The sequence below is a fragment of the Pan paniscus genome, chromosome 3 (genome assembly GCF_029289425.2).
Source record: "Pan paniscus chromosome 3, NHGRI_mPanPan1-v2.0_pri, whole genome shotgun sequence".
NCBI classification, from domain to species: domain Eukaryota; kingdom Metazoa; phylum Chordata; class Mammalia; order Primates; family Hominidae; genus Pan; species Pan paniscus.
In genome coordinates, this window is record NC_073252.2 from 100,647,352 (window position 1) to 100,662,864 (window position 15,513).

The 15,513-nt window shown below is 38.1% G+C and overlaps 1 protein-coding gene across 2 annotated transcripts in view; it reads left to right on the top strand.

Moving 5' to 3' along the window:
• NFKB1 (nuclear factor kappa B subunit 1) overlaps nucleotides 1–15,513 on the top strand; it is a 115,448-nt gene that overhangs the window by 61,881 nt on the left and 38,054 nt on the right. For both annotated transcript variants that reach the window (XM_003829955.6, XM_008955333.6), the window contains exons 6-8: nucleotides 3,273–3,421; nucleotides 13,162–13,325; nucleotides 15,166–15,324. In XM_003829955.6, coding sequence (XP_003830003.2) covers nucleotides 3,273–3,421; nucleotides 13,162–13,325; nucleotides 15,166–15,324 — 472 coding nt within the window. The remainder of the gene's footprint in view (nucleotides 1–3,272; nucleotides 3,422–13,161; nucleotides 13,326–15,165; nucleotides 15,325–15,513) is intronic.

Sequence of the window (15,513 nt, forward strand, 5' to 3'; positions counted from 1 at the left end):
AGCCCAGCTAGTTTGCGCCTAAAGTCCATGCTCTTACAGTGTCCCTGGGTAGCTGAGTACTCAGTTTTGTCACCTTTGTCTCCTTGACTTTAACTGAAAGCTTAACTCTTTTTTTTTTTTTTTTTTTAACGGAGTCTTGCTCTGTCACCCAGGCTGGAGGGGCAGTGTCTTGATCTTGGCTCACTGCATCCTCCACCTCCTGGGTTCAAGTGATTCTCCTGCCTCAGCCTGCCGAATAGCTGGGATTACAGGTGCACACCACCACGCCCGGCTAATATTTTGTATTTTTAGTAAAGACAGGGCTTCACCATGTTGGCCAGGCTGGTCTCAAACTCTTGACCTCAGGTGATCTACCCATCTCGGCCTCCCAAAGTGCTGGGATTACAGGCATGAGCCACCACGCCCGGCCCGAAAGCTTAACTCTTAATAAGAGCTTGCAATGTTCAGACGCTTTGAAAAAAACCTAACAGACACAGTTGCTTTCTATAAACTTAATTTTCAAAGGAACCACTATTCAAAGAAGTAAAAGGGAGACTGAATAAAAAGAACTAAGTTCTCCGTAGAGCAAATGAATTTCTGAATCAATTGCAAACAGTTCTCCGTCATCATGACATCCTATGAAGTATGGTCTCCCCCATGTTAGAGTGCCAGTGTCTTCATGTGCCATATAACTTGCAAATAGTATCACTGTCTTCTCACACTTCAGCTTTCTTCTTTCATCAGTATTTTGGAAAGTCCACAAAACCCAGGGGGCTCCCTGTCCGTTGCCCTGTGGTCTCTGTGAAAACCAGATGATGCGATGCTGACTTGGACTCTTTCAAATGGATCCAACAGCACATGAGTCACTGGCAGCATGTTCAGCTCCTTTACCTCAGGGACTACCCAGTTCCTCATTCTTGCCACCCTTCAGCCGTGAAGTAGTAGTATGAAAAATACATGAATACTTTTTGAGGATACCTCGGACCTCTTTCCTTCAGTACCAGAGACTAATTGCCTCATAATGGTAACATTGAAGAGCCCAGTTATCTGACGTGATTGGGCTTTAATTATGGATTCCTTCTGGTGTCCTATTAAATTGGAAAGCCTAGCTGATTTCACCCAAATGAAGCATTACCTCATGCCTTGCTCTCTTGCATTCCTGTGCTGGTGTCACTTAAAAGTGTAATTACATGATTTATTTTGTGTTCTTTCACTCTTGATTTATTGCTGAAGAAGCCCCTGTGGGATATATCATCATAACAAAGACTGATTTCAGATGTCAACACCAAGAAACACAACTGGCACCAGCAATCTATAGAGAGTATCTAGGGACAGCAGTCAGCTTTGGAGAAAACCCAGAACTTCTCATTCCCCATCCCACATTTAAGGGCAAAGACTTTCTCCTTGTTAAAGGGAAAGCACTGAGTTCATAATTAGCTTTATACCCAGAGGTTTTTTTTTAATGTTATACCTGTTTAAGAAATTTTTTGTGCTTTGAGGTGGTCAAGATCAAATTTAATTAGCAACCCTCTTCGTGATTGGCTTGCTCTGGGGACCCTGCTCTTTGAGAAGGAGGTTAGAAGGTTTAGAAGCAAACCTTTGCAGCAGTTCTAGCCAAGTGCATGCATACAGGCCTTGAGGTGGAGCTGCACAGTTGACTGTAGGGGAGTCTGTCCTTTGTTGACGAGTGAAACTTCTCTCCCTGCAAACCCTCTGGGGAATAATGCCAACTCTGATCAGCTTTTCAACTGTTGGATGAAATATTGGGTTGGGAAAAAGTCCCTACTAAGAAAATTGTACCAAAACCCTGCTTCAATAAAATATGAATCCATTTAATGAAGTTTATAGTAGAAGTAGGCTAGTCGAAAAGGATTCTGTCTCTTTCCAAGTATTATTGGCAGGTTTAGGGTCTTCCTCAAGTTTATATCATTAGGACTTCCATCAAAGAGTTATCTTTAGGTGTGATTCCCATCCTCCCTCCCTCTCTCCCTCCCTCCCTCCGTCCCATCGTTCCTTCCTCCCTTTCCTCCTTCCTTTTCTTCCTTTCTTTTTCTCTCTGTCTCTCTTTCTTTCAAGCTGTGGGCTGCTTGTACAGATTTATGCATTTTGAATTACTGCGTAGTTGAGAGATTTGGGGCTTAGGTTATTCAGTTCTTCAAAAAGTACAGTATGAGCTAAGGAGATAGGGTGACCAACTAATCTAGGTTTTGGCTCCAAAAACCCTGTGTCCCAGAAAACCCCTCAGTCCTAGGCAAACCAGGACAGTAGTTCATCTTGTGAGGAGATTATAGTGCATTTCCAAGGATTTAGCTGAATTTATCACAGGGCTCTGACTTGATAGGATTTAAGAGGGTTAAAATAAGGTCTTTTCTGTTATGTTAGTGTGACTTTAGTCTTGGCACTTTCTCAAGGAAGGAATCCAGTCTACTACAGGGGCTAGGTGACTAAGAAGAAGAAAGACGATATCTAAGTGTTTTTTGCTAAAAATGTCATTATCTCCATGCTATTTCCTTTTTATTGCTATTGTCATCATTTTAAAGACATACCAATAAGAAATAAATTACTTTAAATAGAAAACTCTAATTTTATCAAGCAACAGCAAACAGGGGTGAAATCTAAGGATTTGTACTTAAGGAGTACACTTTTTTGAATTGAAGAAACTTACTATGACCTGGGCATATGTAACTCAATTATCAGAAGTCAGAGAGGGCTACTGAAGGCTCAGGTTTTCTAAGAGATGACTGGAGGCCAAGTCCTCAGGCTTGAGTGTTTATAGCCAAACTTCAGAACCAGGTCCCTGGCAAGATTCTCCTGTCTAATCACATGGCACAGAGTTAGGATGGACTGTTTCTGCTTACCTGCCTTCTTCCTTTGATTTCCATCAACCACCAGTTTCTTTCTCATCAATCATTTACCCAGCTTTTGTGACCAAGAATTTTGATGAGGATGCAGAGGAAGGCATGTTCTTGGTTAAAAGGAAAGGAGGCTTCATGACAACACAGCATCCTCTAAGATGTGTTGCTCCAGCTTTCACAATACATATTGTATTTTAAGTGGCCTGCTTCTTGGAGTGTATCTTCCCACTACACAAAACAACCACCATTAACATTTTCATTTACTTCCACCCTGTCATTTGTTCATCACATACTTTTAAAAACAGGGCTGTAATCATGTATATACATATATGAATAACTTTATATTGTACTTTTTATACTTACTGGCTTATCATAAACATGTTTCCATGTTGCTGGAGAGTCAGATGTGCTAACTTTTGGAATGTGCTTCTTATATAGATCTGCAACTATGTGGGACCAGCAAAGGTTATTGTTCAGTTGGTCACAAATGGAAAAAATATCCACCTGCATGCCCACAGCCTGGTGGGAAAACACTGTGAGGATGGGATCTGCACTGTAACTGCTGGACCCAAGGACATGGTGGTCGGGTAAGTAGGGGTATATGATGCTGTGGAAGGTAGGAACAGATAGAATATGGGATGCAGGAACTTAGAATGAACAGGCCCCTTTCATTAGGGACCTTTCTGAAACCCTCAGATGTCCTCAAAAAACTGTGTAAACTTGTGCTTTCATTTGGACTCCAGGAAGTAAGGTGACCACATGTCTGGATTTGCTTGAGACAGCCCGGTTTGCACCTGACCTAATTGTTTATAGCACCCTCTTCTACTCTTAAAGGTGGCCCAATTTGGATGATCACTTATATGTGGTCACTTGACCTACAAGGTATTTGTGCCACTATTAATTTTTTTTCTCCTAGAAATAAAGATAAGGACAAATGTAAAGAAACCTAACTATAGCAGAAATCATCACTTTATGTATATTTTTACATTCTTGATGATTTCTTCAGTGGATTTATGGTGTGAATATGTAGGGCTTTAAGTGAATGCATAAATATCATTTCAGCTCTCTGCTGCTTAGAAAGTAATGCACAGATAAGAAGCCAAGGAATGCAAGTTTATTTTGGCATTCATTAGGCTTGAAATGTAAATAAAAAATGGCATATTCATTTAAGGGTTGATCAAATAAAACAAGCAATTTTTAATGAATGAAGTTTTATAGAAGTAATTTCAATCCAAAAGAATTAAGCTTTTAAATAAGACATATTTATTGTGATAAAAACCATGTATTTTCGTCTTCCTAATACACTAAAATAGCACACAGAATAATAGTGTAGCACACAATACAAACTGATATGTGCAATCAATAATTCTAAAAATTGTTGTTTTAAGTCTTTCTTTGGAAGTCCTTAAATGCAAAAGAAGAAATTTTTAATTTTGTTTAATTTTTAAAAACATTTTTCAGGGTTTTCTAATCCTGGTTTAAATAGTTTATGCTGAAATCCCAGTTAATCTGGCTTATTCACTCAAAAGAAAGGAATTGTTTAAATCAACTATAATTAAGCTGATGGTTGCATTTCAGGCTTTGAATTCCGATCAAGTTTCAAATTGGTTGTTATTTTGGAGGTTGTGCTTTCATGTTCCTAGGTATTTCTTTGTTTGACTGTGAAAATATTTAAGTGTGAAAAACCTAGAGAGAGAGCTTTCTTTTAAGTCACTAAAATCGGATTCTTTTGATGTTAGAAAAAAAAAGACTCTAGATTGAAGGAAGAAGCTTAAATTGATTTGAAAAATTAAAGTGTGCTTTATATGAACTTGTTTCAACATCCTCTTGAAAGACTGGCGTGTCTCCTGTTGTATGTCACAGTTTGTTCATCATGTGTTGTGGAATACCCTTCCAGTTCCTGATTGACCTAGGAGAGCTTTGAAATGCAGGCTAATTATCACAGTTTTAGACTAATTGATCACTTAGTGTTTCTGCAGATTTATTCCAGTAGGGTTCTGTCAGTTTGAAGTGTTTATTTTCTTTGGTCTTGTTTAATCCCTGTTATAATCATATCCTTTAGAGGAAATTTTAGATGAAGTTTTCTACTAATATTTATTATTATAAAACCTCCAGTATGGTGTCTATAATTTGGTGTTTCTGTGGTTTGCTTTAGTAATCTTTCAGGATTTTAGAAAGAACTAATGGTTATTTAAATTTGAGACCTTAAAGCGGGAATAGAAGTAAATTGTTTCTAAGGAAAGTGAGGGATTCTTTCACTCTTGTAGTGCAGTGGGGTGTGGGCTCAGTAGTTGGGAGAACTCATCAGTCATTCATTCATTCAACAAACATTTTGAGCATCTCAGCTCCTGAGTTTGATCATTATGATGTCTGGTTGTAGAGCAGTGAGATTTTCTAACCCTATATAATTTCAGTGGGAAATTTAATCAAGATGCCACTTGAGAGTTACAATAGACTCAGTAGTCTTAACGTTTTTAGTGTTTCCTATGAAAAGTCAGTACTCACTTTCTAATTTGATTTTTAGCTGAGAAATTTTTGCTTACAATGTTTCCCAAAATACACTATTTCCTTCATAATTCATTTGTTTCTATCTCTCTATATATATACATTTTTAAGATTTTCAATGTCAAAACGTATTGCATTTATGTAGAAAGAACATCGTGCTAGCATTCTGGAAACCAGTATTTTATTCCCAGTACTGTTGCTCTCAACAGAGGACTGGGGGCAAGTTACATGACTTCTTGGGGACCTTAATGTCTTCCCTCATAAAATGAGAGAGTTTCACTACAGAATCTTATCTTTAGGCTGTTTACATCTCCAGAATTCTGGACTGAACTAACATTACGTAATATTATGAAATAACATGAGCAAACTTGCCACACACATATTTATGGTATGACATTGATTATTAGTATTTAGTTCTGACTTGTAGATAAGAGTATCACATAGAGAAACTTAGGAAGATAGCCAAAATTATGTCTTAGACTTGTCAATACTAGAAATGAAGCTAAGATAACTTGTTTTCAATAATACAGATTAGGCAAAGAGTATAGATTCACAAGCAAGGCACTAATCCAACATACCAAAAAAGATATCTAAAAAATGGCAATGAGAAGACAAATAACTTTTAAATTGTCAAAACCAAAAGAATTACTTTCTTTGGAGTGTTTATCTTCACCTTTCCCTCAGTATGAATTCTTAATAAACTTAGTTTCTACTTTCAAAAGGATTTTATCTATGTTATAAATATTCATGTTTTAAAAAGCCAAGTCTTGATTCTGGTTTGATTGCTGTAATGTAGGGGATTTGTCATTTTAATATTTTTTTAAGTTAGCTTTAATTTTGTCTTTTTTTAAAATTCATTTATATAATTAGCCTTTACTGCCTTTCTTGGTAAAAATTAATAATAATAATCTTAGTTTGGTGTTTTATTTTAAACCCTGAATATCAACAATTTGTTTCAACATATTTTAGTTCTTTGACATTTTTATTCCATGGAAAATATCTGTGTTCCTTGACTTTGCTTTAGGCCAGTTCACTTACCAGTAATCACGTCACTCTCTCTGCTTTCTGGCAGTTTAGAGACATGGAATTTTTTTCCAATTAATACATATAGCATATACCAACTGGTAAGCACTAGGAGTGGATATATAAATATCAAAATACAGAGGAGAAACAAGGCCTTCTTCAGTGTCTGTTGTTCCCCTTTTTGTCCATGAGTTCTCATCATTTAGCTCCCACTTACAAGTGAGAACATGCAGTATTTGTTTTTCTGTTCCTGCATTAGTTTGCTAAGGACAGTGACCTCTAGCTCCATCCATGTTCCTGCAAAACATATGATCTTATTCTTTTTTATGGCTGCATAGTATTCCATGGTATATATGTACCACATTTTCTTTATTTATGTTATTGATAGGGAATTTAGGTTGATTCCATGTCTTTGCTATTGTGGATACTGCTGCAGTGAACATTAACATGCATGTGTCTTTATGGTAGAATGATTTATATTCCTTTGGTTGTGTACCCAACAGTGGGATTGCTGGGTCAAATGGTAGTTCTATTTTTAGCTCTTTGAAAAATCACCACACTGCTACAAAATCAATGTGCAAAAATCACAAGCATTCCTATACACCAATAACAGACAAACAGAGAGCCAAATCATGAGTGAACTCCCATTTACAATTGCTTCAAAGAGAATAAAATACCTAGGAATCCAACTTACAGGGGATGTGAAGGACCTCTTCAAGGAGAACTACAAACCCCTGCTTAATGAAATAAAAGAGGACACAAACTAATGGAAGAACATTCCATGCTCATGCATAGGAAGAATCAATATCGTGAAAATGGCCATACTGCCCAAGGTAATTTATAGATTCAATGCCATCCGCATCAAGCTACCAATGACTTTCCTCACAGAATTGGAAAAAACTACTTTCAAGTTCATATGGAACCAAAAAAGAGCCTGCATTGCCAAGACAATCCTAAGCCGAAAGAACAAAGCTGGAGGCATCACACTACCTGACTTCAAACTATACTACAAGGCTACAGTAACCAAAACAGCATGGTACTGGTACCAAAACAGAGATATAGACCAATGGAACAGAACAGAGCACTCAGAAATAATACCGCACATCTACAACTATCTGATCTTTGACAAACCTGACAAAAACAAGAAATGGGGAAAGGATTCCTATTTAATAAATGGTGCTGGGAAAACTGGCTAGCCATATGTAGAAAGCTGAAACTGGATCCCTTCCTTACACCTTATACAAAAATTAATTCAAGATGGATTAAAGACTTAAATGTTATATCTAAAACCATAAAAACCCTAGAAGAAGACCTAGGCAATACCATTCAGCACATGGGCATGGGCAAAGACTTCATGACTAGAACACCAAAAGCAATGGCAACAAAAGCCAAAATTGACAAATGGGATCTAATTAAACTAAAGAGCTTCTGCACAGCAAAAGAAACTACCATCAGAGTGAACAGGCAACCTACAGAATGGGAGAAAATTTTTACAATCTATCCATCTGACAAAGGGCTAATATCCAGAATCTATAAAGAACTTAAATAAATTTACAAGAAAAAATCAAACAACCCCATCAAAAAGTGGGCAAAGGATATGAACAGACACTTCTCAAAAGAAGACATTTATGCAGCCAAAAGACACATGAAAAAATGCTCTCATTATCACTGGCCATCAGAGAAATGCCAATCAAAACCACAATGAGATACCATCTCACACCAGTTAGAATGGCAATCATTAAAAAGTCAGGAAACAACAGGTGCTGGAGAGGATGTGGAGAAATAGGAACACTTTTACACTGTTGGTGGGACTGTAAACTAGTTCAGCCATTGTGGAAGACAGTGTGGCGATTCCTCAAGGATCTAGAACTAGAAATGCCATTTGACCCAGCCATCCCATTACTGGGTATATACCCAAAGGTTTATAAATCATGCTGCTATAAAGACACATGCACACGTATGTTTATTGCGGCACTATTCACAATAGCAAAGACTTGGAACCAACCCAAATGTCCATCAGTGATAAACTGGATTAAGAAAATGTGGCATATATACATCATGGAATACTATGCAGCCATAAGAAAGGATGAGTTCATGTCCTTTGTAGGGACGTGGGTGAAGCTGGAAACCATCATTCTGAGCAAACTATCGCAAGGACAGAAAACCAAACACTGCATGTTCTCACTCATAGGTGGAAATTGAACAATGAGAACACTTGGAGACAGGGTGGGGAATATCACACCCCTGGGCCTGTGGTGGGGTGGGGGGAGGGATAGCATTAGGAGATATACCTAATGTAAATGCCGAGTTACTGGGTGCAGCACACCAACATGGCACATGTATACATATGTAACAAACCTGCACGTTGTGCACATGTACCCTACAACTTAAAGTATAATAAAAAAATAATAAAAAATAAGCAAGTTTACAAGGGCAAAAATAAAACAAAAAAGAAAAAGCACCACACTGCTTCCACAGTGGCTGAACTAATTTGCACTCCCACCAGCAGTATATAAGTGTACCCTCTTCTCCACAGCCGTGTCAGCATCTGTTATCTTTTGACTTTTTAATAAAAGCCATTCTGACAGGTGTGAGATCATATCTCATTGTGTTTTAATTTGCGTTTCTCTAGTGAGCTTTTTCCATATGTTTGTTGGTGGCATGTGTGTCTTCTCTTGAAAAGTATCTTAAACAGTCACTTATCTTTTAAAGAAACTTTTTAAATCAGAAAAAAGGTGTTTATATTTAACCACGTATTTATCATTCGCAGTGCTCTTCATTCTGTTTCTTAGGTCAAAATTTCTATCTGGTATCATTTTCTTCTGCCTCAGGCACTTCCTTTTATTATACTGCTGATCTGATGCTGATTAATTCTTTCAGTAGGTGTATGTTTTCATAGTTTTTTATTTTATCTTTGTTTTTCAAAGATATTTTGAAGAGTATAGAATTTTAGGTAGACAGGCCGGGCGCAGTGGCTCACGCCTGAAATCCCAGCACTTTGGAAGGCCGAGGCGGGCAGGTCACCTGAGGTCAGGAGTTCAAGACCAACCTGACCAACATGGAGAAACCCCGTCTCTACTAAAAATACAAAATTAGCCAGGCATGGTGGTGCATGCCTGTTATCCCAGCTACTCGAGAGGCCGAGGCAGGAGAATCACTTGAACCTGGGAGGCAGAGGTTGCGGTGAGCCGAGATCGCACAATTGCACTCCGGCCTGCGCAACAAGAAAGAAACTCCGTCTCAAAAAAAAAAGAATTATAGGTTGACAGTATTATTCTTTCACATCCTTAAACTATGTTGTTCCACTTTCTTCTGATTTGCCTTGTTTCCAAGAAGTCACCTGTCAATCTAATCTTTGTTCCTCTGTATATAATTTTTTTTTCTCTCTAGCAGCTTTTCAGATTTTCTCTTCCTCACTCGTTTTAAGCAATTTGATTATATGGATATTAGCATAGTTTCCTTCATGTTGCTTGTGCTTGGGGTTCATCGAGATCCTTAGATCTCTGGGTTTATATATTTAGTACGTTTTAAAACTCTTTGGCCATTATTTTTTCAAATATTTTTTCTGTCCACTCCTCTTCATCTTCTTCTGGAACCCCAGTTGCACATATATTTGGCTATTTGAAATTGTCCCACAGCTCACTGATGACCTGTTTTTTAAAAAATCTTTTTTTTCTCTTTCATTTTGGAAAGTTTTATTACTGTGTCTGCACGTTCACCAATATTTTTGTCTGTAGTGTCTAATATGTACTTAATTCCATCTAGTGTATTTTTTCCTCTTAGACATTGTAATTTTCAATTTCTATAGGTTTGGGGTCTTTTTTTTCATATCTGCCATGTTACTCCTTAACATACCAATGCTTTCTTCTTTTTCTGATCATATGGAATATATAATAGCTATTCAATGTACTTGTGTACAAATTCTGTCTTCTGGATCTATTTTTGTTTAGTTTTTGTCCTAATTATGAATTATATTTTTCTATTTCTTTCCATGCCTGTTAGTTTTTTATTGGATGACAGGTATTTTGAATTTTGTATCGTGAAGTCTTGGATTCCTTTTTTTTTTTTTTTTTTTTTTTTTGGTGTGCTTTTAAATACGTTTGAGGATTGGGATGAAGTTAAATTTGGGAACAGTTTGATTCTTTCTAAACTTACTTTTAAGCTTTATCAGAGAGACCAGAGAAACCTTTACTCTAGGGTTAATTTGACATCATTGCTAAGGCAGTACCTTTCTGAATTTTCAACCTGATGCTCCATGTATTACAAGATTTCTTGAACTATTCCAGCCCCATATGTGTTACAATAATTTTTCTGCCTCCACTTCTGTGGTGGTTCTTTTCCCAGCTTTGACATATTTCCTCACACACAGCACTCAGCTGAAGACTCCAGTGATCTCTGAGTGTATCTCTGTTTGCGGTTTCTTCCTCTCCGGTACTCTGCTTGTGAGTTTTAGCCTCCTTGGCTTCCTCCAATATTTAACTGTGTCTCCTCAACCTCAGAGATTGCCAGGCTCTGTTGGGGTTCCTCCTTCCTGTGCTGCAGCCTGGGACTCTCTAGGCATTAAGCCAGAGTAATTACAGGGTTCACCTTATTTATTTCCCTTTTCTTAAAGATTACTGTTCTGTGCTGCCTGTTTTCTAGTGTCTAAAAACCATTTCTTCATGTATTTTAGATATTTAAGGTTCAATCCAGTCTGTTTTACTCTATTGTTACCTGAAGCAGAAGACTGACTTCTGTACTGTTTCATTTGTTAACCAGAGTAAATCCTTCATTATTCACATAATAAATTAATAAGGATGATGTTTTTCTCACAGGGACTAGATTAGGCAATATACATGAAAAGCATATTATTGACAGTAAAGTGTAAGATGCTACACAGATGTTTATCATTGCTATTACAAAGGAGATAACCCCGTTTTCCTGCAGTTAGGGAAGTTCTATATGGGAGTAAGGCTGAAAGGGCCAAAAGATATAGGTATTGTTTCTGAAAAACTGCCTATGCTTCTATGCATATAAGTATGTCATGTTGCATATTTTTCTGTGCTGTATTAATTCATGCATTCCTTTATCAACAGATACTTATTAAACACTCATATGTCAGGCATTGTTCTAGGGACTAGAGATCTCTGCCTTCAAGGAGCTTATTTTCTAGTGGTATATTTTCTGTTCTGTGTCTTAGCTATCCACTTTTTTCATCTGCCTGGACATGTGACTTATTCTGTCTCTGGGCCTCTGGTATGAGTGCTCATTTCATTCTGCCTTATAACTCCTATTTTCTTCCCTACTTTATCTGACCTTCCTACCTTAGCTTGTTCATTCTTTCCTTCAATCCAGTTGTCATGAAATCTCTTTCTTTCCTCTACTAATTTTTTTTTTCTTTCTTTCTTTCTGAGTAAAAGCCAGAGATCTGGCCCCCTGCTTACCTCTCTGAATTCTTTACTTACTTCTGACAACTTGCTCATTTCACTCCAGCTACATTGACCTCCTTGCCTTTGTTGTGTTTTGAAAACACCGGCGTGGTCCTACCGCAGGAATTTTGTACTTACTGTTCCTTTTGCCACATTCATCATTCATATGTTCATGTCTTCCCCATCACTTCCTTCAAGTTTTTGCTCAGTTTTCATCTTTTTACTGAGTGTCCTTCCTGACCTCTCCCTACTTTAAAATGTTATGCTTTTTTCTACTACCTCTCCTGTTCCTCATTCCTACCTTATTTTTCTGGATAACACTTATTGCCTTCTAAATTGTATCGTATAATTTACTTCTTTGTTTCTTCTCCGTTGTCACACTAGCATATAAATTCAGTGAAGGTAGAGATTCTTTTACTGCTGACAAAAGCATCTAGGACATTTCCTGGCACTGATAAGGATCTGCATAAATATTTGTTGAGTGAATGAATCTCCTTGGTAAAGTCCTTTTTTGTTTGCCTGTTACATTTATTGAATAGACTTGTTTCATGTACTTTAATTTCAAAAGTGAATGGCTGGAACATTTTATATATTTTCTTATAAATCATTTTCATTGCTTTTTAAGCTTATCACATATTTTGTTTTATAAATATGTAGCCTTCGTGAGATAAAAGATTCTCCATCCCTGTTTACATGTATACTTAGATGACAACTCTAATGGTCATAAATAATTCCAACCTTATAGATAACTCAGGAGAAGATGAGATTATAGGTAGACTTTAAATCCCATTCAGAAACCCAAGGACGATTCAAAAGGAAAATAATCATTCCAAATATAATACTCTTCTTATTCTTAAGAAGTTGTTAGTATTTTGAATTTTGAATTTTTAATACAGCTCCCATAGAAAATACTTTAAAATGAACCCGGTAAGACTTCCTCATTAAGACATATAGACACATATGCTCCCACTCCCGTAATCAAATTTGGAAGTCAAATAAGCTCTGAAAACCAAAACATTCTTCCAAGTTTATTGCAGACTCATTTGGTAGTAAAAACCAATGTGACCTGATGTGTAGCTGTTTATAGTCTTTATTTTTCCATTTGGTGAGTCCAATTATATATTTCACTGAGGAAATACTAACGTGTTTGACTACATTGTGTGCCCCAGACCTGCTTAGAGTATTATGTAATATGCAGTATAGGCCATATATTGCCTTTTTAACATCAAAAATACCCTAAATTCTGAAATGCATGTAGCCCCAAGAGATTTGTATAAAGCATTGAGGGCCTGTGTATTTTTTTTTAATTTACAAGTGAAGCCAGATTCCCTAGACATTAAGTGCCTAACTTTTGGTGGTTGTTGCTGCTGCTGTTACTGTTTTTTCTCCAGCTTCGCAAACCTGGGTATACTTCATGTGACAAAGAAAAAAGTATTTGAAACACTGGAAGCACGAATGACAGAGGCGTGTATAAGGGGCTATAATCCTGGACTCTTGGTGCACCCTGACCTTGCCTATTTGCAAGCAGAAGGTGGAGGGGACCGGCAGCTGGGAGGTAAGCATCATTTTCCTGGCCTTGATCCTCCAAGGGGTCCAGGCTTTGGTTTTCATCTGTATGAATTATATGTTCATCTGCATCCCTTCCAGTCTCTACCCCACACTGCTGTCACCTTTTCCTTGCTCAGAAACCTTTGATGGCGTCCTGCTACTTCTAGGATAAAAACTATAGCTCCATAGCCTGTCATACAAAGCCCTGCTTCTCTGGCCCCAGCAACTTTCAGCCTCATCTCCAGCCCACCTTGCATCCTCCTCTCGCCATCTCTGCTCTCTGAATAACTGAGGCATATTTATACCTTTGTATGTGTCTTCCTTTACCAAAAACACCCCACCGTTTCCATTTCACCCTCTCGAAAACCAATGCAGAAATCAAGACTTTGTCTAAAGAACACCTCTGTTTTACCTTCCCCAACTCACCTTATTATAAGGCATTTTTCTTTCTTTGGGCTCTGCAGACACATTATAAACTATTATCTTTATCATAAAAATTGTATGATTTTCCATTTTCTTGCCTTTTCTCAAATTTTTTTTCAACCCCATTCCCTGTCCCACCACATGCCCCAATTCTACTTTTGTATTTTGTCCTTTACTCTGGCCGTCCAGTCGTCATCTGATACTCATGTGATTCAAAACCGATTATCAGTTTTCAACTAAATATACTCCATCTTCTGATACCCAGACTCAAAACCTTCCCATCCTCACTGACTCCCCCTCCTCGCCTGTGCTGCGAGGCTGTGGTCCAGCCATTCCATGCTCTCTGGCATTCCACACTACATTCCATTTTCATTGTTCCACTTATAGTAGTCTTCTCCCTGGTCTCTGTCCCTCCCCACTTCTAATCAAGTTTACATCTTGTAGCCAGATAGATATTACTGAAGTTCTGTATCTTGTTGCTGCTCCGTGTCTCCGTTTTGCCTACAAAATCCAAATTCTGTAAGTTGGCTTTTTGGATCTCCCAAGAGCTGGCCTCAGGCTGCATTTCCAATCTATTTCCCGTTTTGCCCCTTCAGGTCAAAGTCTACTACTTGGTAGGAGCACCATGATTTCTCACTTCCCTGCCTTGGCACATTCTTTCTATTTTTGCTCTCTCCTCTTCCTGGAATGCCTTTATCCACTCACTTATATGAATGTGTTCAAATTCTGCCACCTTTTCAATATTCAGAGCAAATACCTCTTCTGCTCCAAAGCCCTCTGAACTCTCTCCTTCTTTGAAATCCCACATCACTTCATTTGTAGCTCTCTTGTAGTACTTGTCTCTTGAATCACTACCTTTTATGATATTATAGCTTAATTATGACTATATCCATCAGCGTGAAAACTCCAGCAGGAGGGAAGGAAACAGATGTCCCTGAGTCATTCAGTTCCTTCAGAAGTTGTTTTTGAGTACCTACTATGTGCCAGGCTATCTGCTTGGCACTGTGGAATGAGCTCAATCCCTGTGCCCAAACAGCTTTTGGAATAATTTGCACACTTCTCAATACAGCTGGTGCCTAGTAGGGTTATTCAATTCCATTCCATCACATCCTGTGTGCCTTTAACTCTTACTGTAGAGAGGAAAGGGAAAGGTGGGGGAAGGACAGGAGAGGAGGGAGGTGATCTGATACACGGAAGAGAGTTTTTACTGTAATCCGGAGAAAATGCAGGTCTTCTTTGTTGCCTTTCATATTGGATGACATAAATGAGACTGTTTTTAACACTTTATTAGCAATATGAAGAGTTTCAAAAGAGGAAAAATGAGTTTTTATTGTAAGTTTACATTATTTGGGCTTTATAAAAGCATGGTCTTTTAAATGTTCACACTTCCCTGGGCATGAATGGACTGTGCTGTATGGCCCTAGATCGGGAAAAAGAGCTAATCCGCCAAGCAGCTCTGCAGCAGACCAAGGAGATGGACCTCAGCGTGGTGCGGCTCATGTTTACAGCTTTTCTTCCGGATAGCACTGGCAGCTTCACAAGGCGCCTGGAACCCGTGGTATCAGACGCCATCTATGACAGTAGTGAGTACTTCACTTCCAACAGGGGGCACACCAAGAATAGACTTCCAGCCCTGCCCTGCCATTTACTTGCTAGCTGAGTCCTGGGGAAGGTAACTTAATCACTTTAAGCCTCAGCTTTATCATCTGTAAAATGTGAATAGGAAAATCTAGCTTTGAAAGGTTGATGTCCAGGTTAAATGAGGTATTTTA